The sequence below is a fragment of the Euleptes europaea genome, chromosome 18 (genome assembly GCF_029931775.1).
Source record: "Euleptes europaea isolate rEulEur1 chromosome 18, rEulEur1.hap1, whole genome shotgun sequence".
Taxonomy (NCBI): Eukaryota; Metazoa; Chordata; class Lepidosauria; order Squamata; family Sphaerodactylidae; genus Euleptes; species Euleptes europaea.
In genome coordinates this window covers 24,825,852-24,852,373 of record NC_079329.1, presented here as the reverse complement: position 1 = coordinate 24,852,373, position 26,522 = coordinate 24,825,852, and the positions used below count along the sequence as shown (strand labels likewise).

Sequence of the window (26,522 nt, the reverse complement as noted above, 5' to 3'; positions counted from 1 at the left end):
TGTAAGGTTTCTTCCACTATCTTCCTCAGCAGACTTACACCCTTCCAATCTAGGGTTGCCAGATCCCTCTTCACCCCCAGTGGGAGGTTTTTGGGGAAGAGCCTGAAGAGGGCAGGGTTTGGGGAGGGACTTCAATGCCATAGAGTCCAATTACCAAAGCGGCCATTTTCTCCAGGTAACTGATCTTGATTGGCGGGAGATCAGTTATAATAGCAGGAGATCTCCTGCTTGTACCTGGAGGCTTTCAAACCAGTAATTTCAACTGAAGGTATAGTTGTAATCAAAAACACAGTTATAGGCTATATAAATAAACCAAATGTGTTATATTTAAAGCATATAACATGCAGCATGAAAAAGAGCAAATAGTTTTTGTTATATGTACATTATTATTTCCATAATGTAACATAAGTACACATCAACAACAACAAAAATGCCGCAGAGCAGGCGTTAACAGAAATACATATAGATATAGCAAAGTCTTCTTCTTGAATTAAGTATTATAGGCTGTTGTCCGTTTGGTAGTGGTACGGGATGCCGGTAAATGCCTGTTTCAAATCTTCTTCAGCCACCCCAATAATTCACGGAAGCCTTATTCAGTTCAATTCAGCGTCTGGGTTTGTGTATATACCTCAGAAACGCTTTAGATGTCCTTACATATGATTCATTCTTTATCAGAGTAACTTGTGAGGTCAGACCCGACAAAGATTCTATCTTGTTCACAGTCATCACATCAATAAGGCTTCCACCTTCAGGTGGTTGGCTGGCGATCTCCTGCTATTACAACTTATCTCCAGGCGACAGAGATCAGTTCACCTGGAGAAAATGGCCACTTTGGTGATTGGACTCTATGGCATTGAAGTCCCTCCCCTCTCCAAACCATGCCCCCCTCAGCCTCTAGCCCCAACATCTCCAGGTATTTCCCAATCCAGAGCTGGCAACCCTGGAACGTGTCCAGTGGAGGGCAACAAAGATGGTGAGGGGGCTCTGGAGACCAAGTCCTATGAGGAAAGGTTGAAGGAGCTGGGTATGCTTAGCCTGAAGAGGAGAAGACTGAGAGGGGATATGATAACCATCTTCAAGTACTTGGAAGGGCTGTCACATAGAGGATGGTGCCGAGTTGTTTTCTGTTGCCCCAGAAGGTCGGACCAGAACCAACGGGTTGAAATTAATTCAAAAGAGTTTCCGTCTAGACATTAGGAAGAACTTTCTAACAGTTAGAGCGGTTCCTCAGTGGAACAGGCTTCCTCGGGAAGTGGTAAGCTCTCCTTCCCTGGAGGTTTTTAAGCAGAGGCTAGATGGCTTGGCTCTCTGCTGAAGTCTTTGTTGCCTCATGCTCAGCATCTTCCCCAATGTGGTCAGGATCACAAGAAGCATGCGCCCCAATGCGATATGGTGGTAAAACCTCAGCTGTACCCACACCAAAACCACGGTCCCTTACAAAGCTCCACTAAACATCTGTCTAGCTTGCTGAACAGTGAAAACCAGCTCTCTCAGCTCCTGCGACCAAGATCTGTGATCGGTAAAGCCTGCCTGACTCTAAAAATACTGGTTTCCTCTCTAGACGGTTCCTTCCCCGCCCCAACATTTCCTCTGTCAAATCTCATCCCGTTTGTTCTCATGAAGCCAGGCATTTTTCAGATCTCGCATACAGAAATGCAGGTGTTCAGGCTCTCTGAGTGGAAGGATCACCTAGGAGTTCTGGAGCGCGGTGGCAAGCTGAGGTCAGCAGACCATCTCCACCAGACGTTTTCTGAGCGAGCCTAAGGGGAGGGAGCAGCCCATGCACGGAAGGCAACTCGCGTATAAGAGAGTCCTCAGATAGCCCATGTGCACATTTGTGTTGCCAAGAGCCGTGGGGTTCAGAACCGCACTGCTGAGACAGCGTGCCCTAAGGAGGAAGTGAGACCACACAGGCAAAGCGGAGACATGTCTGAGTTCCAGAAACTGACGGAGAGCACCATCCCCAATGCGAGGGAGGTACTGCAGGACAACTACAAGAACCTGCTCCAGGTGGCGGATTACTGTGAGAGCAACTACGAGGGGGTGAGTTGCGGCACAAGGGGATCGGGGCCGGCTCTACCGGCACAGACACGCTAGGCAGCTTCCTAGGACAGAGCAGTTCAGTGGGTGACCCAGATGCTAGAAGCTGAGCAAAAAGCCAGCCTCATGATTTGTTAGATATTTATACCCTGCTTTTCTCCCTGGTGAGGATCCAAAGTGGTTTACAACATCATTCTCTCCTCCTCCATCTTATCCTCACAAAACAACCATGCTGTGAGGTAGGTTCGGCTGGGAGAGAAGGACTTGCCCGTGGTCACCCACCCAGTTTCCATGGCAGAGTGGTGGGGATTTGAACCCGGGCCTCCCAAATCATAGTCTGACACTCTACCCCTCCCTCCCTCCCTCCCTCCCTCCCTCCCTCCCTCTTTCTTTCTTTCTTTCTTTCTTTCTTTCTTTCTTTCTTTCTTTCTTTCTTTCTTTCTTTCTTTCTTTCTTTCTTTCTTTCTTTCTTTCTTCTCTCTCTCTCTCTCTCTCTCTCTCTCTCTCTCTCTCTCTCTCTCTCTCTCTCTCTCTCTCTCTCAAATTTGTATGCTGCCATTCTGCCCAAATGAGGGCAAATCATGCTTTTGCCACAATGGCAAGAGTGGTGCCAAATTTTTTGGCAGAGTTTCCAGGGGGCTCTAAGGTGCGTAGGAGGGAAGGCGGCATGATATAGCCCGATCATGTTGGATCTTGGAAGCTAAGCAGGGTCAGTGCTTGGAAGGGAGACCACTAAGGAAGACCCTGCAGAGGAAGGCATTGGCGAACCGCCTCTGATTAATTACTTGCCTTGAAAAACCCTTGCTGGGGTCGCCATAAGTCAGCTTTGACTTTACGGCACTTTACCTACATACTAAGGTTCATCCTCTCTTCAGACAGGGAGCTGGCCATTGGAAAATTCACTTGTTTGTGCCTTATACAAACTAAGGCTGTGCTCCAGAAGTGACAGCGCAAAGAATTCCAAAACACACACTCGATTTGCATGGATCCACTCGGAAAGGTTATGTACCCTTCAGCATGGGATCACAGAAGTCTCACGGAGCTTTGAAGACTAAGAAGTTTCCTTCAGGTTTAAGTTTTCTTAGAGTGCATCCCACTTCTTCAGAGACTTTGGAAGAAGCAGGCTGTAGTCCACAGGCATTTACGCTGGGATAAAATGTTGCTAGTTTTTACTTAAGGTGCCACAACACACCTGTTCATTTTTGCGGCAAAAAATACAACTACCTTTCTGGACTGATTATTGTGGAATCAGACGTTTCCTATAGAGCACCTAACCCAGCTCTGCCTGCCCCTTCCCTCTGTGTCACTTACTCGGGGGCGTCTGAATTTCACAAAGAAGCGTCACAAACAATACCTCTGGCATTTCCCAGCGTCTCACTTGACTTGTCACAATCTCACCCCCCCTCCCTGCTGTGTGTATATTTCTGCTGACTGGAGTTTCCCTTCATGCTTAAGCTTGCCTTTAAGAAATGTGTTGGTCTTTTGGGTGCCACAAGATTCCACTTCCCCCAGAAAACAGGTGCAACTGTAAAAAGTTACTGGCTGAGCAGATAGCACCAGATGATTCAGGCCAGTGCGCCGAGACACATGCTTTGGGGAAGAGGGCAGAAAAATCTTCACAGTATAATCAGATGATTTCTTCCAACAGAGTTCTGAAGAAGTGAGCTGTGATACACAAAAGCTCATACCCTGCCAGAAATTTTGTTAGTCTTTAAGGTGCTACTAGACTCTTGCTCTTCTCTGTCAGCAATGCTGATTCTGTTACCTTAGGCAGATGATGAGAGGGAAGGCATCTTGGCCATCTTCTGGTCACTAGGGGTGTGGAGGGGGGAGGTAGTTGTGAATTTCCTGCATTGTACAGGGGGTTGGACTTGATGGCCCTGGTGGTCTCTTCCAACTCTATGATTCTATGATTCTCCCGATAGAGTGACTGGTCAGTTCATGTGCATTGGCCAAACTGCTACAAGGAATAGACTTTATTCCTTGCCAGTGTTTAGTTGCTAGTTGGAACAATGCCCAGGGTCCAAAGTTGGCCAGAGGGACTAGCCTCTCCCCAGTAGGTTGGATCTTTCCACAAGATTAGCTTTACATACTAAAGAAAGAAACATCATCAAACTAAAGCATCAGTTCACATTTTGCAATGGGAATGTTGTCACAGTTAAGGACAGATGAGTGTGTGGGTGGGCTTGGATCACTGACATTTCAACGTGCATGCAAGCATTCATCTCCCTTTTATTTCAGACACTGAAATACTACACCAGCGTGGTGTAGTGGTTAAGAGCAGTGGTCTGGAGTGGTGGACTCTAATCTGGAGAACTGGGTTTGATTCCCCACTCCTCCACATGAAGCCAGCTGGGTGACCTCGGGCTACTCACAGCTCTCTTGGAGCTCTCTCAGCCTCACCTACCTCACAGGGTGTCTGTTGTGGGGAGGGGAAGGGAAGGTGATTGTAATCTGGTTTGATTCTTCCTTAAGTGGTAGAGAAAGTTGGCATATAAAATCCTCCTCCTCCTCCATGAGGATCCAGTGTGGCTTAAAATTATTCTCTCTCTTCCATTTTATCCTCACTGTGAGATAGGTTAGGCTTAGAGAGAAAGAGCCCAAGGCCACCCTGCAAGCTTCCACAGCAGAGTGGGAAACCAAACCCAAGTCTCCTAGATCCTAATCAATCACTGTAAGCCCTACACTTTGCATGTGGGATATCTTGCAGGGAGTGGCTCAAGAATTAACAGTGAGATGCACCCCAGTCAAGTATTCCCTATGAGGACTACACATTCCCTAATGATGTCTGCACAAAGTATCATCTGGCTTCTTGAGGCCACAGTGTAAATGAAGGACAGGTCTGTACCAGATAAAGGTCTGCTCCCCTAGGTAAGGATGGGAAAGAAGCTGCATGTCATACTTGAGGGGTAGCCACTGAAAACATCTCTGTATTAGGGGTGTTCATTTGGATAGTTCTGATCCAAAACAGCGTCTGAAACTTCCCGTTTAGTTTTTTACGGGGAATACCCAAAACTAAACGGAATTCCAGGCACCATTTCACATCAGGAATATCCAAATGCACACCTCTGCTCTGTGTCACCTGTTGCTGTTCCGATACGTCACGTGGTTCTCACACTTTTAATAATACCAAGGAAAAAAACCCTTTAGGCACAAGACAAGCGGAAAGCCTTCGAGGAAACCATGGCCTTCACAACTCAATCTTTAGCCAGCGTGGCCTACCAGATCAGCACCCTGGCCAACGACATCCTCAGAATACTGGACTTGCAGGCGACTGAAGTGCGGCAGGTGGAGGCCGACATCTGCTCTGTCACACAGGTGAGCAAGAAAACCATTTGAGTGGCCTGCAAGAAAGGTGTCAAATGCTTAGGGCTATTTAGTTTAGAAATAAGGCGGTTAAGGGGAGACATGATAGATGTCTATAAAATTATGCATGGTATGGAGAGAGGGGACAGGGAGAAGCTTTCCTCCCTCTCTCATAATACTAGAATGCAGGGTCATCTGCTGAAGCTGGAGGGTGAAAGATTCAAAACAGACAAAAGGAAGTGTTTCTTCTTGCAATGCATAGTTCAGTTGTGGAACTCCCTGCCCCAGGATGTGGTGATGGCTACCAACTTGGAAAGAGAGTGGACATGTTCATGAAGGAGAGGGCTATCCATGGCTATTAGTCAAAATGAATACTAGTCATGATGCATACCTGTTCTTTCCAGGATCAGAGGAGCATGCCTATTATCTAAGGTGCTGTGGAACACAGGCAGGATGGTGCTGCTGCTGTTGTCTTGTTTGTGGGATTCCTAGAGGCCCCTGGTTGGCCACTGTGTGAACAGACTGCGGGACTTGATGGGCCTTGGTCTGATCCAGCATGGCTTTTCTTATGTTCTTATGTGTAGAAGAGATGTTTGTGTATGAGGTATATGGGTTAGGGCTTTACCTTAGGCAGATCCATGCCCTATTATCATTTTACTATTAGATACCTTAGCAGCATTTGGAAAATTCCATGCTACTCTGCTATTGTGTGATGTGTAACAGGTTGAATCCTGCTGCCTGGGGGACGAGGAGAAGATATATATTTTTAAAATGTTACGTCAGTGGCGACATCTTGGAGAGCTACTGATAGAGCAGGCAGACCTGAGTGGAACAGACAGACTAACATTCCGCCTCCGTCTAAAGCATCGCCTTTGATTCTCCCTCTCAAGCCCTTCCTGATTCTTTCAAAGTGACTGCAGCAGGAATTAAATTCAAGTCAGGAGTTAACTGAATGCATGCCTGGGATGGAGGGACAAGACTTGCACCAAATAACCAGTTCTGACTTCCCTCCACCTCATTGGAATTGGAGGTGCTGCAGAAGCACACCTTTGTGTCCACAGGTTGCACCCATTCAGCACCCATTGCTTCCATGATAGGAGGATGCTTGGTTTGCAAGCTCTCTGTGTATTGTGATTGCCCCAAGAACCCCAGGGCAGCCATTCTGAGGTGCTGCCCACTCCCCATACTCAAAATTCCAAAAGTTTCTACAGGCTTACCATGGAGCCCCCTGATGCTGGCCTTTTATTTACTGGCTTTCTGTGCCGATCACCCCCCGACTACTTCGGGGCTTCATTTTCATCACGCATGTCTTTCCTGAGAGCGTGGTGTCGTGGTTAAGAGCGGTGGTTTGGAGCGGTGGAGTCTGATCTGGAGAACCGGGTTTGATTCCCCACTCCTCCACATGAGCAGCGGAGGCTAATCCGGTGAACTGGATTTCTTTCCCCACTCCTCCACATGAAGCCAACTGGGTGACCTTGGGCTAGTCACAGTCTCTCAGCCCCACCTACCTCACAGGGTATCTGTTGTGGGGAGGGGAGGGGAAGGTGACTGTAAGCCAGTTTGATTCTCCCTTAAGTGGTAGAGAAAGTCGACATATAAAAACCAACTCTTCTTCTTCTTCTTTAGAAGTCACTTCGCTTTCTCCCGTGTTTTCTGGATGCTGCCAGAAACAGAAACAGCATACAGAAAATGTGGGGGAAATGCAGTGAAGTGACTTCTAAAGGTCAGGAACGATGTGCATAATGAAAATTAAGCCCTGAAGTAGTCAGGGGGTGATTGCGATGGAAACAACCTGTGCATAAAAGGCCGTTGATGGACCATTAGAGGAACAAAACACCTGCAGGATTCTTCTGTGTTGTCTTGCTTTTCAGGGGCTTTCTCCTTCTTTGTGCTTCTGGTTTATTGCTAAAGGCCCCAAGCAGGAACGCCCTCGGACTCTGTGAGTCAGTCCAAAGGATTTCTCCTCCATCTCCCCTCCCTCCTAAGTGGAATTTTGGTAGGCTCACACCATGTTCTTGGACATCAGAGCCTCCTTCCTGTTACTGGAGAGATGTGCCTGATTGCTTTTCCTGTTTCCCTGAGAATAATACCCTATTTTTAAAAAAACACAATAGTGGATCAGGAAACTTCAGTGGAATGGATTAATCACCTCTGCTGTTCACCAGTTCAGGTCTCTCCAAATGCTTCTAACACCTAATTTTAGCTCTTTTTTTCCTATGGCTGAGGAATGGGGGCAGGGCAGTCACAAGGCATACAAAGGTTTACCTTTGTAACTAATTTGAACACCCTGACACTGAACCCCACAACATGCCTTGCTAAAATTGCACATTTGCTAGTTCTTTTTTCTCCTGTGTCTACAGTAAAGCTGGAACACTGAGTCCCTTGAGCATGTGCCAAGTAATGCCATTGGTCATTAGTACTTCTGGTGTTGTGCTGTTCCCCAGATGGTCTCTGTGTGTGTGGCGGGGAGGAGGGGAGAAGTTTTTGTTTTTGCCTCAATAGATGAGTTAGCATGTATATAGTAAAGCTGAGGCTGAGTCAACATCTACCTCTTCACTGCAAACGCAGAATCACACCATGGACTACTGGTACTTATGGATGGTCAATGGTGAGATTCTGCAATTGTGGTGAAGGGGTAGATGTTGAACACATGAACACATTAAGCTGCCTTATACTGAATCAGACCCTCGGCCCATCAAAGTAAGTGTCTACTCTGACCGGCAGCAGCTCTCCGGGGTCTCAGGCAGGGGTCTTTCACATCACCTACCTGCCTAGTTCCTTTAACTGGAGATGCCGGGGTTTGACCCTGGGACCTTCTGCATGCCAAGCAGCTTCTCTAACACTGAGCCACAGCCCCTCCCCTGTTGACTCAGCCTCAGCTCTACTATATACATGCTAACACCATCTGGTTCTTGTGGATAAGGAGCCAGCGTGGTTAAGAGTGGCGGACTCTAATCTGGAGAAGCAGGTTCGATTCCCCACTCCTCCACATGAAGCCTGCTGGGTGACCTTGGGCCAGTCACAGTTCTCTCAGAACTCTCTCAGCCCATGCCGAAGCAGGCAATGGCAAACCGCCTCTGAACGTCTCTTGCCTTGAAAACCCTACAGGGTCGCCATAAGTCAGCTGTGATTTGATGGCACTTTCCACCACTACCACCACTTATGGATATGAGTTCCGTGTATGAGTCTACATCCCTTTTGGACGATATTACCCAGAATTCAGTTTAGTTCCCAACATGGTCTTACCAAGGAACAACCTGATGCATATGAGTGCCCAAGGCTGCCAGCCTATATGGCATTTCCTGTTTTGGTAAAAAGATAAGGAAGTAAGGAATTGCTGGCCTCCGTTTGCCGAAAGGTAGAGCAAGCCCTGCCAGTTAGCATTCAAAGGAGCTATTGAGTTTCAGAAGGGGTTTTCCAGTGGAACCAGCCCCCTAGCAGTCCCTACCGCAGCCCCCAAATAAGGCCCTCCCTCTTTTGAAGGTCTCTTTTCCATAGGTGGTAGAAATGCACAAGGAGAAGGTGGCCCGCCAACAGATCGGGATGCTGGCTGTTTGCAAGAAATTTCCACACTGCCAGAAAATCATCTATCCGAATCAGCTTCAGCCCCTGGAGGCGTATTACAGGAAGCCACTGAATTTTAGCAGTTTGGATGATGTGGGACACGGGATAAAGGTAAGAGCAAGAATGGATGCATCCCACTCCCCTCCTCTGAGATGAAATAGGCCAGCAAAGTAGTTGCAGGAGAGCTCACCAGATCTAGTACGGCTGTACAAACGTTATCCTTACAGTTTTCAGCAGAGTTACACCTTCGTAAGCCTGTTGACTTCAAGGGACCTAGAAGCTGACAGGAAGAAAGTAGATTCCTTTGAAATGGAGTGTTGGAAGAGAGTGTTATGGATACCGTGGACTGCCAAAAAAAAAGACAAATCAGTGGGTTCTAGATCAAGATAAAATTACTAAAGATTTTATCCGAAGATAAAATTACTAAACTTGTCGCCTTACCACTCAAACCCCCTGGTAAAGTGACCCATCGCGATGCAGCTCTTCTGGGTGAAAACCAGAAGGGATGTAATCATGCCACGGGCAGCAGGTCATACACAATCCCTGCCCCAGCTCCGCCCAAAAAACCTCCCAGCAGAGGAGAGAGGGGACCTAGTAGCCCTAGTCGTTTACCAGACATGTCACATAGCCAGAAAAACTCCTGAGGAACTTCTGATGTTCCTAGGTAGGCGGAGGCTTGGGATCTCAGATCTCCACTAGAATGAGCACTGGAAGTCCTGAACAGCCTTGCTGTCGTTCTTAAATAAACCTGATTTTCCTGACGCTTGCAGCACTTTCCGTAGTCGAGAAATGTGGTTTGCTTCACATGAGAAGGTGGTATGGGCTGCCCAGGAGATTTGATGAGTTATTCAGAAACAGAAACTCGGCAATAGACAGCGAGTCTCCTATCACTTCCTCTGTGGAAAAGTTGAGCCTGTTGGTGAACACAGAGCTATTCTTTTCTTCTGCAAAAAAAACAACAACGAAAAACTAACAAGAACAGAGAACGATCAGTAGTTACACCGTCAGTGGTTCAGAGAAAACACAAAGGCCACCAGAGTGCATTGGACTTGTGCTTGGCTTCCTAAAGGGGAATTAATAACATTTTTAAAATGGCAAAGAAAACTTTCAAAGAAAAAAATGTGGGCAGTGGCTATTGAAGGAAGAGAAACTACAGACGTGGGAAGGATTTCTAGCATCAACATGTCTGTAGAAGCTTGGAAGTGAAGAGCTTCTCCTGTTTCTCTCACTGACTCCTGGTCTCTTATAATAGGGTTGCCACTCTCCGGGTGGTGGCTGGAGATCTCCTGGGATTACAATTGATCTCCAGGTGACAGCGATCAGTTCCCCTGGATAAAATGGCCATTTTAGAAGGTGGACTGTATGGCATTAAAGCCCACTGAAGTCTCTTTCCTCCCCAAACCCTGCCCTCCTCAGGCTCCACCCGCCAAAATCTCGAGGGAGGGACGGTGGCTCAGTGGCAGAGCATCTGCTTGGCATGCAGAAGGTCCCAGGTTCAATCCCCGGCATCTCCAGTTAAAGGGACCAGACAAGTAGGTGATGTGAAAGACCCCTGCCTGAGACCCTGGAGAGCCGCTGCCAGCCGGAGTAGACAATACTGACTTTGATGGACCGAGGGTCTGGTTCAGTAGAAGGCAGCTTCATGTGTTCATGTGAGGTATTTCCCAACACAGAACTACTCGATAACATGGCAGCAGAATCTACCATTCAGAACGCAAACCTTCTTCTTTGTCCTGATTTCATTTCTGGTCAAATCCTTCTGCAACTTCTTGTAAAATGTACAGATTTTGGACTTAATTTTGAGTCCAGAATAGATTTCTCATGTTCAGTGGAGGTATCCAGCCCAAAATGAATCAGTTTGTGGTGGTGAATGCCTTGGGGACATTCACTTCCCACCCAGCCACAATGTAGTTCATTGCAATCTGACATCTGCTTCTGCCCTGCCTTGGGGATGACAAAAGTAGAGCTTCCTTTCCCACGCTATTTAAGTTAGAAGACCCTCTAGCCTAAAGAGAACCAGCAACCTGCTGCACATTTCAAACTCTAGTAGTGCTTTGTAGAATTCTAACAGCCCATTCCTCAGAATTGGGCCGAAACCTCTTAGGAGGAGGCGTGACCTCACCGCCAGCAGTACTTTTAATAGAGCGATTACACGTACTTACGCTGGTAGTGAGGCCAGTCCCGCAGGCGGGCGAGCACCATGGGACCGCGCCTCTCCTCTCCGCTGGCGTGACCTCTCTGTGGCACCAGCAATGGCGTAGAGAGGCCGCGCTGGAGCAGGGTTTTTTTCCAAGGGCGGGCTGGGGGGGAAAGCTGCCTATTAGGCGGCCTCCTATCCCGGTCCGGACGGTTATACCGGCGGCGGTAACAGCGGTGCTATGCCTGCTATTTAGCAGGCGCAGCCTCACTGTTTTCAATGGGGCTTTTGGCCCCGTTGAAAACAAAAAAGCTGCGAAACAGCTTTTTTTGTTCCCGCTGCGTGCACGAATTGGCTTAGGACAGGGGTGGGGAACCTTTTTTCTGCCAAGGGCCATTTGGATATTTATAACATCATTCGCGGGCCACACAAAATTATCAACTTAAAAATTAGCCTGCTATATTTTGTCAAACATTTAGCCAAAAGGCACGACCAGAGATGACTCCGAGTGTCTGCCACATAGAGCGACTCGCTTTTGAGCTCTGTTGTCCCCAGCTGGGCCCAAGAGATTCAGGCAGGGCAGCATCCTTCTGAGCTAGAGATCTTCCAGGACCGATGAAGGGCCAGACCAAATGGTTTTGCGGGCCTGATACGGCCCCCGGGCCTGACGTTCCCCACCCCTGGCTTAGGAAGAGGCGCCGCTGCGCCTCTTCCCTGCCATGGCTCAGTGGTAGAGCCTCCGCTTTGCATATGGAAAGTCCCAGGTTCGATCCCTGGCCTCAAACCTTGAAGAGCCACTGCTGTGTTGAGTAGAACTCCCAAGCAATGCCCTGGGCTTTTCAAGGGGGGTGTAACCCCATCCGCCCTGACCAGGTTAGCCTGATCTCATCAGATCTCAAAGCTAAGCAGGGTCGGTCGTGGTTAGTACTTGGATGGGAGACCACCAAGGAATACCAGGGTCGCTATGCAGAGGAAGGCAATGGCAAGCCACCTCTCTTCGTCTCTTGCCTTGAAAACCCTACTAGGTTGCCCTAACTTGGCTGCGAGTTGATGGCACTTTACACACATGTAACCCCATCCAAGGCAGGAGCGATCTCGAATCCCCGGTCTGCCTTTCTACTAACCCAGAGAACCTCTGTCTTATCAGGATTAAGTTTCAGCTTGTTCACCCTCATCCAGCACATCACTGACTCCAAATCACTGGTTCAGAAAATCAAGAGCATCCTTGGAATTAGGAGACAGGTAGAGCAGGGTATAATCCGCATATTGGAGACACCACAGCTCAGACTTCCTCATGACTTCTCTCAGCAGTTTCACATAGATATTAAACCGCATGGGGGATAAGATGGAATCTTGCGGAACCCCACAGGTCTCTAGCAGGATGTTCCTTTGCAAAGGTCTACAGGAACGGGATGTGCTCACGCTGGATTGGGCCCTCCGGAAACAGGAGAGGTGTCAGGGTAGGAGTTGGCACCTTTGCACCCAGCTGGCCCAGCTAGGGTTGCCAGGGTCCCTCGTCGCCACAAGCGGGAGGTTTTTGGGGCAGAGTCTGAGGAGGGCGGGGTTTGGGGAGGGGAGGGACTTCAATGCCATAGAGTCCAATGGCCAAAGCTGCCATTTTCTCTAGGTGAACTGATCTCTAGCGGCTGGAGATCAGTTGTATCAATCAATAGTTTATTTGCAGTCATAGACCATCAAATAAAAGAAATTTACTTGGTTAAAATGTAGAGGATAAAAACAGATACAAATAGATTTGCTATTAAAACGATTAAGTAGTTAAAATAGTTAAAATGGTTAAAAATGGCAAGATTATCAAAGTGCATAGCTAATTAATATCTGAAAGAATACTAAATATGAGTAAAATTAGAGTGCATTATAATAACCTAAAATTACAGAGACTAAAACGAGGAAGATAAATAAATAAATAAATAAATAATGTGCAGTCAAACAGTATGTGTAGTCAAACAGTATTCGTTCTCTATTTCGCTGGCTATTGTATGTTCTTAACAAAACTCTGCCTAATTTTAATTGCTAGCCATGCCTGCAGATAAGTTAGCCATTGAATCCAATAAAAGGAGTTCTAAAGAGATCAGTTGTAATAGCAGGAGATCTCCGGATAGTACCTGGAAGTTGGCAACCCTAGGCCCAACATCACTTTTTGCTGCAGCAAGAGCCAACAGATCCCTAATGTTTCTTTTTCTCGTCACTGGAGCCATCAAATGCCACATGTGCCACGCAGCAGGCGCAAAGCCCTTGCAAGGGAATCGTCAACTAGAGATACAAGCCGTTCTGTCTTCCTCCTGGCTTAGCAAGCCACCTCGATGAGAAAAGGAGAACTGGGCTGTCGGCTGTGGCCAGCCATCTCGGCCGATCTAGACCACAAGTGTCTGCAGCTGACGAGGCAGAGGCGTTTCGAGCAGAGAGGAACCTCTGTGTCAGTTCTCTGTTCCCACGCCAGTGCTTGCTTTCACAGCCGGGTTCTCACCTCCGCAAAGACCATGACCACAGCGGGGGGCCTCGCAGGACTTCAGCTTGCCTTTGTTGGCAAGCAGCTTCAGCCAAGCAGAGCCAAATGTCCGGCTGAGCTAAAGACACAAGCCACTTTTACTAAAGGCGCACCTCTGTAGCATTCTAAAAAAACCCAGATTTTTTCCCCTTATCCAAACAACCTTTAAAAAGCAGAATGATAAATGCCTTCTTTGGGAAACCATTGGTGGTAGATTTTTCTTCCACCCAGGCACACCTTTAATCTTTCCCCTCTCATTCCTCCCTTAGGATGAAAGCACACAGCTGGCCCGAACGGGGACTCTAGCCAGGAGAGGAACTAAAACATCTGCAGGGCAGTCTCCTGGGAGCCTCAGGTGAGGTTGCATCATCTAGCTGGGACCAAAAAATTGTGCCACATTGTTCGTCGCACAAGAGGGAAGGGAAATAAAACCCTTTTCAAATTGGAGCTGCAGTAGGCATTTGATTAATCAGCTAGCATAATCAACGGCAAAGATTTTGATCAACTTAAAAAAAGTCAGTTTTTCTAAAACGTTGCCTGATTTAATTTTTTTGCCTTAGAAGGGGCACTCCTCTTACCCAGGAGGGGATGCCTCTTCTAAGGAGGTGGCCACTGAAACAGATATAGGATTGGATCCAACACTCTTTTCTGCTGGTGAGAAAGGAACGAGGAAATCCTTTTCGACCACCCAGAAAATCTAAGCTGGGAATCAAGGAACGTGCATGGCCAAAAGCCATGTGAGGCAGCGGATGTGATAAGGAGGCGGAGTGGCTGAGGTCGAGTGAAAAACTGGCTGGATCCAACCTTTATATATCATCTAAAAACAAAGTGTGTTTGTTGCAGTGGTAACCACTTCTAGTTGTCTCTTGCCTTGAAAGCCCTATGGACGTGCCATATGTTGGCTGCAACTTGATGCCCCCGACCCCACCTTTAACTTCATCATTCCACGTCCTTGTAAACACTGGCCATTTCTTGATAAGACTTATCTGAGGGTACTTTAATCTATACGAATGGTAAATTAATATAGACATAGATTTTCCAAATTTTCAAAATCTGGTTATTTATAGGAGGTGCATAGGGTTGCCAGCTCTGGGTTGGGAAATACTTGGAGATTTTGGGGAGGGGAGAGGCTTCAATGACATGGAGTCTAATTGCCAAAGCGGCCATTTTCTCCAGGTGAACTGATCTATATCGGCTGGAGATCAGTTGAATTAGCAGGAGATCTCCAGCCACCACCTGGAGGCTGGCAACCCTAGAGGTGCATCTCGTGATTTCCATAAGCAAGCAATACAGAGTGATGCTGCAATTGATAAATTAACAATTACTTTGCTATATGAAGCCAAGATACATTCTTCTCGATAAGAAAGCAATGTCCCTATAGGCTCTAGTGATAAATTGTATCTATTAAGATGACAGGTAATATTCAGAGTATGTTGCCAAAAGGTTGGATAATAAGATGGGACCGGAATATATGTACAAGAGCTGCTTGACTAGAGGAAGAAACAGAAATTAGGAGATTTTTCTCCCAACTCCTGTTTATTTTTGCTGGAACAGGGGACATTTGTGGCTTTAAAACCTTTTGTTAGAACTTTGGATTTGACTGGGATTAGAAACCGTTCAATCAAACTGTAAACAGAATTTGTAAACCTGGATTATTACTATGCTTTATGGAAGTGAAATAAAAATAGTTTGAATATATTAAAAAATTGGAGTAAAGGGATACTAGTCATGATGCATACCTATTATCTCCAGGATCAGAGGAGCATGCCTATTATTTTAGGTGCCTAGGAACACAGGCAGGATGGTGCTGCCGCAGTCTTGTTTGGGGGCTTCCTAGAGGCACCTGGTTGGCCGCTGTGTGAACAGACTGCTGGACTTGATGGACCTTGGTCTGATCCAGCAGGGCTTTTCTTATGTTCTTATGACATTTTAAAAAAAGAGAGATTTAAGGGACCCTAACTGTATTTATAAGACTACCGATATTCCCACTCCAGATGAAACTGAGAACAGTTACCAAAAGAAAAATTTAACTTTGTCCACAAATCAGGGCTATAATCCATGTTTTTTGATTTAGAACAAGCCACCGGACCCTGGAGCCAGTACAGACTCCTATCATCCCAGATGCCAAACTACCATCAGCTTCAGCAGAGTCATCGCTGAGGTACCGTATCTTGGACGTCAATGTCACAGAGCATGGGATTGTGGGAGGAACAGTGGATTTGAAGGGAAATTCCTCAGTGCTTATCTTTGCAGAACTGATTGCTCTTAATTGAAGTAGTCTGGCTTTGGGCCAAGGAAATTTTGGAGTATGCTTGAGACAGAATCAACATTGCCAACTGGTTTTTTGCTATAAATAAGAAGTGGAAAGCCCGCATATCTATAAACTTGTAATTGTGCTAGATGGGGGAGAGCCCATATCACAACAGAAATAATAAAATACTCCTTGCAACAGTGCAAAGAGCTATTCAGCCCCCCCCCCCTCACTTCTCCTGGACAATAGATAACCAGACATGGACGTCACAGTCTTTCCCATCGTGTAGGTGGGGACACGTATCCTATGTCAGGGTGGAGAAAATTTCTCCAGTCTACGGAATCTTCCTCTGATTTATGTGCCCGTTCCCTCAGTGGCACAGAGTGGTAAGCTCTGCAGTCCAAGCTCTGCTTATGACCTGAGTTCGATCCCGACAGGAGTCAGTTTCAGGTAGCCGGCTCAAGGTTGACTCAGCCTTCCATCCTTCTGAGGTCGGTAAAATGAGTACCCAGCTTGCTGGGGGTAAAGGGAAGATGACTGGGGAAGGCCCTGGCAAACCACCCCATAAACAAAGTCTGCCTAGTAAACGTTGGGATGTGACATCACCCCATGGGTCAGGAATGACCTGGTGCTTGCACAGGGGACCTTTTTCCCCTCAGTGGAACAGCCACAGTGCTGGAGGATAACTCCTTAGGTTGGAGGAACTTCCCCCAGCCTAATGAAAGGATTCACCTCCCCGGTACAATGGGGAATGATAAGAGACATACAAATCTGAGTATCATCAAGAAAGTCTTCTTGCTAAACGGAGTAGTAGGATATATGCCAGGCTCTAGATGTGGTATCTAAAGCTCCAGGATGGTTGCCTGGACACTTGCCAAGGCTGTTCCACCTCTCAGCTGGAGATGTTGGGTCGATCCCCTATTTCCCAATGGAGAACTGCCTGGAGGCAGGGGAAGAAAACGAGCACAAGAGGATTGTATTCCTCTGATTTCTCCCATTGCCCTTGCCAATGTTACTGTGAGAGCCACTGGCATCAATGAGGCTAAAAAGAACATGAGAAGTCCACACTTGGATTACTCCAACATCATCACAAGGGAGGGCAGCAGGGAAGTGCAGTGAACTCTGTCTTCCAGTATACTCCTGTGCACCAGCTATGTGCTTCAGACAGCTTTCTCATTGTGGCACTCTCTTAGGATTGCCTGACTACAACATCCAGGCCATGGGCTTTATCTGTGGCGGGCCCAGTCCTTTGGTTTACAGGGTTGCCAACCTCCAGGTACTAGCTGGAGATTTCCTGCTATTCCAACTGATCTCCAGCTGATAGAGTTCAGTTCTCCTGGAGAAAATGGCAGCTTTGGCTAATGGACTCTATGGCATTGAAGTCCCTCCCCTCCCCAAACCCCGCCCTCCTCAGGCTCCGCCCCCAAAACCTCCCGCCGGTGGCGAAGAAGGATCTGGCAACCCTACTGATTTACCAGAGCTTGTGCAGAAAGTCTTGCCTTTGGGAAGGCCTGTGAGACAGTTCTGTTTCACAAGGAATTGAGGGAGGGTGAACTGTTTTGGCAGATGGGGCTGTGTGTTTCTAATTGGCGTGTTTTTTTAACATGTGTTCTTTTTATTCCGTTAATGGGCTGTTAATATTGTCCGTCCTTCCGTATTGTCCTTGTGCTGTTATCTGCCTTGAGTCTGAGGAAATAAGACGGGATATAAATATTTTAAATAAGGAAGGAAGGAGCCCATGGACATTCTGTGCTCAAGAGTCTTGCCGTCAGCCCCCCGCTCTGGCTGATCGTGTGGCTGTCCTCTGCGTCAGAGACGGAAATGGCAAACTTGAATCCAACGTGTTACCTTCCTGAACTCCCCAATGTGAACGTAATGGGTTGGATCCAACCAGACATTTGGCTGGTGAAAAAGGGGAGGAGGCTTTGATGGCTGCCAACTTGGAAGGCTTTAAGAGGGGACATGTTCATGGAGGAGAGGGCCATTCATGGCTACTAGTCTAAATGGCTCAAAAAGGTTGGGGACCCCTGAACTACAACCAAACTCAAGAATACTCTATGCTGTATAGATATCTAAACAAAGCTGGCAGCATACAAAAGAAGCAGTGCAAAAATCTATTCAAAAAGCCTAATACAAATGCCACTACAACACTGACACACAATCAATATACTAAATACAAATGCTGCTATAACACTAACACACAACACCGGTATATTATTACAGCAGTTGTTTAGCAAGTTATATTTCTTCATATATCCAATGAGGCAAACGAAGTTCGTAGCGACGAACATCGCTATGAACTTTGTTTGCCTCATGGATATATGAAGAAATATAACTTGCTAAACAATTGCTGTAATCATATAGATTGATTATTTACGGCCCTTAGCCAGATAAAACAAGAAACATGGACTAATATATTCTTGTGTGTGTGTGTGTGTGTGTTTAAAGTGCCTTCAAGTCACAGCTGACTTATGGTGACCCCTTTTGGGGTTTTCATGGCAAGAGACTAATAGAGGTGGTTTGCCAGTGCCTTCCTCTGCACAGCAACCCTGGTCTTCCTTGGTGGTCTCCCATCCAAATACTAACCAGGGCTGACCCTGCTTAGCTTCTGAGATCTGACGAGATCAGGCTAGCCTGGGCCATCCAGGTCAGGGCTAATATATTCTTACAAACAAAGAATTACAGTCCTATTACACTTAAAAAGAGAAATAACAGCTGAGATACACCTGCCAATTGGGCTAAGAGACTGTTCTATGGCGACGAATTTTCATCGCTGCCGTGCAAAATTTTCGTAACCTGTAGAGTGACTGAAGGATTATCCCCTTGAAGGAGCATCTCAATCTTTTCTCCTGCCCTGTCAGGTCCCATTCTCAATAAGAGGGGCTCAATAAATTTAGAACGGGGTAATGTGTAAAAATTACAATTCAGGAGGGCATGCTCAATAGTTTCCAAGTCCCCTGATTTACAGGGGCAGAATCTCTCTTCCCAGGGTACCTTCTTAAATTTCCCCTCTAGCATAGCAGAGGCCTGTAATCGTATATTTATTGTGTGCTAGTGTTATAGTGTCATTTGTATTTAGTATATTGATTGTGTGTCAGTGGCATTTGTACTAGGCTTTTTGAATAGATTTTTGCACTGCTTATTTTGTATGCTGCCAGCTTTGTCTAGACCCCTGAACTACACAAACATTTCAGCGTTCCCCTTCCCGTTTCCTCTCAGTGCGTACAACTTGCTCAGCTTCCAGGGACTGGGGTGGGTAGAGGCTAGTAACAGCTCAGGTCTTCTTGAAAAGATATGCTAGCTTTGGTTCAAGCCCTTAGAAGGTGGCTCTTGTAGGCCATGCCACGACCAATCTACTATATCTGGGGTCTCCAACCTTTTTGCACCTGCGGGCACATTTGGGATTCTGAAACAACAGGGTGAGTGCAGCAACAAAATGCTTGCCACAACATTGCTGCTGCGTGAGTAGGGTTGCCGGGTCCCTCTTGGCCACTGGCGGGAGGTTTTTGGGGCAGAGCCTGAGGAGGGTGGGGTTTGGGGAGAGGAGGGACTTCAATGCCATAGAGTCCAAGGGCCAAAGCTGCCATTTTCTCCAGGTGAACTGCTCTCTATCGGCTGGAGATCAGTTGTAATAGCAGGAGCTCTCCAGCTAGTACCTGGAGGTTGGCAACCCTATGCAGGAGGCAGAGCCAGCCACAAAACGATTGCCATAGCTTAACTTCAGTAACACGGTGCAGATCTATGTGCTGTGGTGGCAGCTGCTGCCACAGCAACCTTAAAAAAAATTGCACAGCCAATAGGGTTGCCATCCTCCAGGTGGTAGCGGAAATCGCCCGCTATTACAATTGATCTCCAGACTACAGAGATCAGTTCCCTTGGAGAAAATGTCTACTTTGGAAGATTGTCTCTATGGCATTATACTTCACTGAAGTCCCTAGCTTCCCCAAACCCTGCCCTCCTCATGCTCCACCCCCAAAATATCCAGGTATTTCCCAACCCAGAGCTGGCAACCCTAGCAGCCAATCTCAAATCTCCAATAGTCAATCAGAAGCCTTGCTGGGCAAAAGCCCTACCTGGCCCCATCCACTTTATAAAAACACTTGGTGGGCACCAGAAAAGGTGTCAGCAGGCTCCATGGCACCCATGGGCACTAGGTTAGGGACCCCTATACTATATGTTGGGTGTTGAGCCACTAAAGTCAGAGGAAGGCTTAGTGGAGTGGTAAGATATAGACCATTCCCCTGAGCTAGGATTGCCAACCTACAGGTACTAGCTGGAGATCTCCTTCTATTACAACTGATCTCCAGCCGATAGAGATCAGTTTACCTGGATAAAATGGCCTCTTTGGCAATTGGACTCTATGGCATTGAAGTCCCCCCACCTCCCCAAATCCCATTCTTCTCAGTTTCCACCCCCAAAATCTCCAGGTATTTCCCAACCCAGAGCTGGCAACCCTATGAGCCACTGAAGTCAGAGGAAGGCATCAAACTTTGCTTAGTGGAGTGGCAGGATATCGGCCATTCCCCTGATCCTGATCCTTGTTTTGATAGTCGCAGCAGTTCTACCAGAGCGATGGGCAGCATCACTTTGAAGGCACCCACTGAACCGCCTCCTCCACCCCCTGCTTTGCTGTCCCCGTTTCCTCCTCCAATGCAAGATGACTTTCCTCTTCAAGCAGATATATTGCTGCCGCCGCCACCACCGCTTGCAATGGATGATTTGCCTCCACCGAATCTCTCTGCAGCCGGTAAGGCCCTTTTTAAATAAATAGAATTCAAAATCAACTCAGGCAAGTGGGAACTCAGAGCACACCCTATAACTATAGGAATTGGTATTGGCTTTAGAATTCAACATCCTGGGAACACGGTTAATTCTTCAAGTTAAAAAAAGGAGCATGTTTCTATCTCTCATCATTGCAGCAATGACCTGATAACCTGGTGAAATTTCAGAAGTCGGTAGGAAGCTGAGAAGGGCATACAGTGGCTGATGACTGGTTAGGAGCTCCGGTTCCCTGCGTAACTCTGTCTCTCTTCTACGGCTTGCAACAGAAAAGCATAGTCAGGCACATTTGATTTTCTTCCGTATGTGAAACAACCCAGTGCTTCCTGATTAGGGTTGCCAGGTCCTTCTTCACCACTGGTGGGAGGTTTTTTGGGGGGAGCCTGAGGAGGGCGGGGTTTGGGGAGGGGAGGGACGTCAATGTCATAGATTCCAATGGCCAAAGCAGCTATTTTCTCCAGGTGAGCTGATCTCTATCGGCTGGAGATCAGTTGTAATAGCAGGAGATCTCCCGCTACTACCTGGAGGTTGGCAACCCTATTGCTGATGTCTTTGCAGATCTGGATTTCCCAGCATCCCCTCCGCCACCACCTCTGGACATTACTGATCTCGAAACACTGCCTCCTCCGCCTCCCCTGGAAAGATTGCCATGGGCCCCTGATACCTATCTGGAAAAAGGTACCTTACTAAAGAACTGCCGGGGCGTCCAGCTCTTTCTGCCTACTAACAATGGCCACATGGATGACCCCCAGGGGTAATAATAATTGAGAGATGTTGGAACTCAGCGCCACTGCAAGCCTGTATGGTTCAGCAGCAGGAACAGCAGCAGGCCCTCACAGGGTGCTGGCCAGCCCTAATCACTGAGAGGTGTTTGCAGTCATGCAGGGAACAATCCATGCAAAAGTTCTCCTGCACAGGTTCTGTCAGGGAGCCAGCGTGGTGCAGTGGTTAAAAGCGGTGGTTTGGAGCGGTGGAGTCTGATCTGGAGAACCCGGTTTGATTCCCCGCTTCTCCGCATGAGTGGCCGACACTAATCTGGTGAACTGGATTGGTTTCCCCACTCCTCCACACGAAGCCAGCTGGGTGACCTTATGCAAGCCACGCTCTCTCTGCCTCACCTACCTCACAGGGTGTCTGTTGTGGGGAGGGGAAGGGAAAGGTGATTGTAAGCCGGTTTGAGTCTCCCTTAAGTGGTAGAGAAAGTCGGCATATAAAAACCGACTCTTTTTCTTCTCTTCTTCTATTGAAAAGATCAGGACCTCCGTGTGAGAGTGTGCCCTCTTCATCCCAACAAATCTGATTGACTGTCCTTCTGCCTCTGCCACATTTGATGGAGCCCCACTTATGCCACCTCTGTTCTTTTATGCCACCCCTCCCCCAAATTCTATGGCCAGTGAGTTCCACAGGTGAAATATGAACCTGCATGGACACTCACCAAAGGACAATCCCCCCACAACTGGGGGTGTGCACCCCCCCAAAAAAAAGGTATTTTTTCAGATTCATCCATTGTGGATCCAACAATTTTCAGAATTTCCAAAAAACTCAAATCCCCATACCAGTATGGGGTTTTTTTGGGTTTTTTTGTATAGCCAATTTTTTTGGGCTCCATTATACCCTATGGTGAATCTTTGCGGGGTTCTGGGGGTGGGGGCTTTTTTTAAAGGTGGAGGCACCATTTTTGCAGCACAGCTGCTGGTAACTCTCCTTACAAGAACCACTGAGTATGGTAAAGAGTAGGTCAGGGGTCCGATTTTATTGGCCCCCAAATGGAGGAAAAATGGGAACCAATAAAATTGGTCACCACACCTAAAAAAGGATATTACAGAGCTTGAGAAGGTTCAGAAAAGAGAAACCAAAATGATTAGGGGACTAGAGCAACTGTCCTATGGGGAGTGGTTAAGACACTTAGGGCTGTTTAGTTTGGAAAGAAGGCGGCTAAGGGGAGACATGATAGAGGTCTATAAAATTATGCATGGTTTGGAGAGAGTGGACAGGGAGAGGTTTTTCTCCCTCTCCCGTAATACTAGAACGCGGGGTCATCTGTTGAAGCTGGAGGGTGACAGATTCAAAACAGATAAAAGGAAGTATTTTTTCACACAACGCATAGTTAAATTGTGGAACTCTCTGCCCCAGGATGTGGTGATGGCTGCCAAGTTGGAAGGCTTTAAGAGGGGAGTGGACATATTATTCATGGAGGAAAGGGGTATTCATGGCTATTAGTTAAAATGGATACTAGTCATGCTGCATACCTATTCTCTCTAGTATCAGAGGAGCATGCCTGTTGTATTGGGTGCTATGGAACATGGGCAGGATGGTGCCGCTGCAGTCGTCTTGTTTGTGGCTTCCTGGAGGCACCTGGTTGGCCACTGTGTGAACAGACTGCTGGACTTGATGGGCCTCAGTCTGATCCAGTGGGGCCTTTCTTATGTTCTTAAGCTTTATCAAACACAGAGGTCCTTCTAAGGAGAATCACCAGCAGCTATGCTGCAAATTTGGTGTCCCCGTCTTAAAAAAGAACAGCTCCCCAAGAGCCCCCCAAAGATTTCCCATAAGCTTCAGTGGAAGCTACGGGAAATCCTGAAAAGCTAGAAAAAGTCAATTTTTTTTAAAAAAAATTCTGGATTCTGCTTTTTTGGGCTTCTGTTTAGGGAGCCATTTTTGGGGGTTCAGCAAAGCCGAATGCCCACTCCTACCCAAGACTGCACATTTGTTATCGTATCTTAAAAGGCTGCTTCTTATTGCTTCTCCCCTTCCACTGACTCTCCCTCTCCCTGCTCTGTCCTTCGGCCACAGTGGTGACCCTCTACCCTTACAGGCGGCAGAAGGAGAACGAACTGTCGTTTGAAGAAGGGGACATTCTTTACGTGAGCCGGAGGTACTCTGATGGCTGGTGCGAGGGAGTGAGCAGCGACGCCCAGGGCTTGTTCCCAGGGAACTACGTCGAGCCTCTGCACTGATGGAGGCAGGAGCTTCCGCTGTCGAGCTCTATGGATAACGGTTCCCTAAAAGGCACATTTAATTCAGATGACTTGCCGTGACATTGAAGTCAGCAGGCAGGAGACATCTTGGCTGGGCAGAGGCTGCTCTCCTAAGCCAGATTTGTCCACCATCCCGATAATAAAGCAGGGCAGGGGGTGAAGGGTAGGTCAGGCACCGCTCTGTTTATTGCAACAGAAAGACTTGTGCTGTAGTAGTTATTTGGGCACCCCACCTGCACTGTATTCAAGCAGTTATTGAGCGACAATCCCGTTCTCCCTAGCCATTCATAACAATTAAACGTCCCTAAAGTGCATTGAAGAGCATTGTGTGGTCTTTTCCCTTGAACTGCCACCAGGTAGCGCTACTGCATTGCTTAGGACTACTTAAACTGTGGGGACTTGTAGTGGTGTAGTGGTTAAGAGTGGCGGACTCTAATCTGGACAACCGGGTTGGTTTCCCCACTCCTCCACATGAAGCCTGCTGGGTGACCTTGGGCCAGTCACAGTCCTCTCAGCCCCCCGACCTCACAAGGTGTCTGTTGTGGGGAGGGGAAGGTGATTGTAAGCTGCTTTGAGACTCCTTAAGGTAGAGAAGAGCTTGGTATAAAAACCAACTCTTCTTACTGAAGGATTCCTGATGGGAGCTCCCTGTGAGAACTCTGTTCTGAAACATTGCAGGGGCCTGATTCAGATCAGGACTGTGGTGTGTTGGGGAGGGGGGATTTCAGCCTTCCTCCTATGCTGTATTCCTGCCCCAGAACAGCCCCCAGGATGCATTATTTGCCCCTTCAGAGGGGCTACACATGTGCTTAACTTGCATGTCCATCCCCAGAATGGAGAAAATGACACGTCCTGTGGCCATTTCTGGTTGGGAAAAGGCGCCGGGGGAAGCCCTATTCCCACTGTGATGTCAATGCAGATCAGGCCTTTCTGGCACTTCAGAATTGGAGGCCCATGGGAATTCCTTATCGCAGCTCCTCTGCCACTGGTATTTCGTCCTTTTGGGTCCCAAACATAGCCTTTGGAGTAGTCTTAACAGCAACAGACCCACATCCTCGCTCTTGCTGCAGCAGAAAAGCCGGTGGAATCTACCTCCTGCTATTTAAACGGTCATGCAAAAAAGAAAGAACACCTCTATGCTCAATGAATGCAATCTCCTTAAATCAGCATAGGAAGCCAAAAAAGAAATCAACAGTGTGTACCGTGCGATCATGCATCAAATAATTATGTTGTATTGCAGGCTGAAATTAACATATGCAAATTCTCTATTGCATGCAATCTAAGACGATATACTATGCATTGAAATTAACATGAACCAAGTGCTGTGCACTACAAAGAGAGATTGCCTACAAAGATTGCCTACAGGCACTACAAAGAGAGATTGCCTGTGTGAAGCTACGGATTTATTCAGACTTTTTTCATGTTATCTTAGGTGCTGTGGAACATAGGCAGGATGGTGCTGCTGCAGTCATCTTGTCTGGGGGCATCCTAGAGGCACCTGGTTGGCCACTGTGTGAACAGACTGCTGGACCTGATGGGCCTTGGTCTGATCCAGCAGGGCGTTGCTTATGTTCTTATGTTAATTTCAGTGCATAGTATATTGTCTTAGATTGCACGGAATAGAGAATTTGTATATGTTAATTTCAGCCTGCAATACAATGTAATTATTTGATGCATAATTGCACGATACACATTGTGGGTTTCTTTTTTGCTTCCTATGCTGATTTAAGGAGATTAAATGGTTATAAGCACATGAAACCATCTTGTACTGAGTCAGGCCCTTATTCTATAAAATACACTATTGTACTCTCTGACTGGCAGCAGCTCTCCTGGGTCTCAGGTGAAGGTATATCGCATCACCTATTACCTAATCCTTTTTATTAGAGATGTTGGGGATTGAACCTGGGACCTCATGTGTGTAAAGCAGATGCTCTACACCTGAGCCACATCCAACCTCAAAGTAATTAGTTCTGGGGTTACGTATACAGAGCTCCTCTTCAGACAACCGCCTTCTGCTTTTCCTAAACCTTAGCTACGTAGATTGGGAAGGAGGGGAAAAAAACTTCCCTACTTGCTTCAAGGAGCGTGAAGTGGAAGGGACTGCATTTCAAATTTTGCTAACAACACGACACCAACAAAACCGAAATTATTTGCTAGATATTTTTTTTGTTTGCTTACAAAAGAAATTTCCATGGCTTAAGTTCCAACGGGATTGGACAGGCAAAGGAAAGAGGAACGGGAACCAATAAAGGGGACATTGAAAAGGAAGCAGAGGACGGTGCAGGTGTGGATGGTCACGTCTCTTACCAAAGGACCAAGGCAGATGCAAGGCCTGGTTATGCCACTGTGGAAGGAGCAACAGTCTTTAGGCAAAGACACCCAGATGGAAAGGAGGAAGTAAAAGTAAAAAATTTGAACCTGGCAGCAAGAAACGAGCGTGGCAGGCACAATGGATTACCCACCCTCCTTTCTTTGAGCACCGTGAGTAGGGTTGTCAGCTCTGGACTGGGAAATACCTGGAGTTTTGGGGGTGGAGCCTGGGGAAAGGCGGGGTTTGGGGAGGGGAGGAGAGGGACTTCAGCAGGGCATAATTCCATATTGTCCACCCTCTGAAGCAGTCATTTTCTCCAGGGCAACTGAGCTCTGCAGTCTGGAGATCATTTGTAATAGCAGGAGATCTCCTGGGGCCACCTAAGAACATAAGAAAAGCCATGCTGGAGCAGACCAAGGTCCATCAAGTCCAGCAGTCAGGTGCCTCTAGGAAGCCCGCAAACAAGACTGCAGCAGCATTATCCTGCCTGTGTTCCACAGCACCTAACATATTAGGCACCTGGAAGTTGGCAACTCTATGTACATGCAAGGCCTGGTCTGCAAACAGGGTTGCCAACCTCCAGGTACTAGCTGGAGATCTCCTGCTATTACAACTGATATCCAGCCGATAGAGATCAGTTCACCTGAAGA

General features: G+C 47.3%; 1 protein-coding gene across 1 annotated transcript; it reads left to right on the top strand.

Moving 5' to 3' along the window:
- The first annotated feature begins 1,920 nt into the window (after nucleotides 1-1,920).
- ABI3 (ABI family member 3) lies at nucleotides 1,921-23,540 on the top strand. The gene is made up of 8 exons (XM_056863837.1): nucleotides 1,921-2,043; nucleotides 5,191-5,358; nucleotides 8,845-9,021; nucleotides 13,823-13,908; nucleotides 15,628-15,714; nucleotides 20,361-20,551; nucleotides 21,142-21,261; nucleotides 23,377-23,540. The coding sequence occupies exons 1-8, from the start codon at nucleotides 1,927-1,929 to the stop codon at nucleotides 23,538-23,540; spliced, it is 1,110 nt and encodes a 369-aa protein (XP_056719815.1). The 5' UTR covers nucleotides 1,921-1,926.
- Nucleotides 23,541-26,522: the final 2,982 nt, after the last annotated feature.

Bases quoted from the DNA above. Each gene is read 5' to 3' on its own strand.
- ABI3 (XM_056863837.1), top strand. From the start codon at position 1,927: ATGTCTGAGTTCCAGAAACTGACGGAGAGCACCATCCCCAATGCGAGG. The intron at 13,909-15,627 runs GTGAGGTTGCAT...TTTTTGATTTAG, and splicing joins CAGTCTCCTGGGAGCCTCAG to AACAAGCCACCGGACCCTGG. The intron at 20,552-21,141 runs GTAAGGCCCTTT...ATGTCTTTGCAG, and splicing joins ACCGAATCTCTCTGCAGCCG to ATCTGGATTTCCCAGCATCC.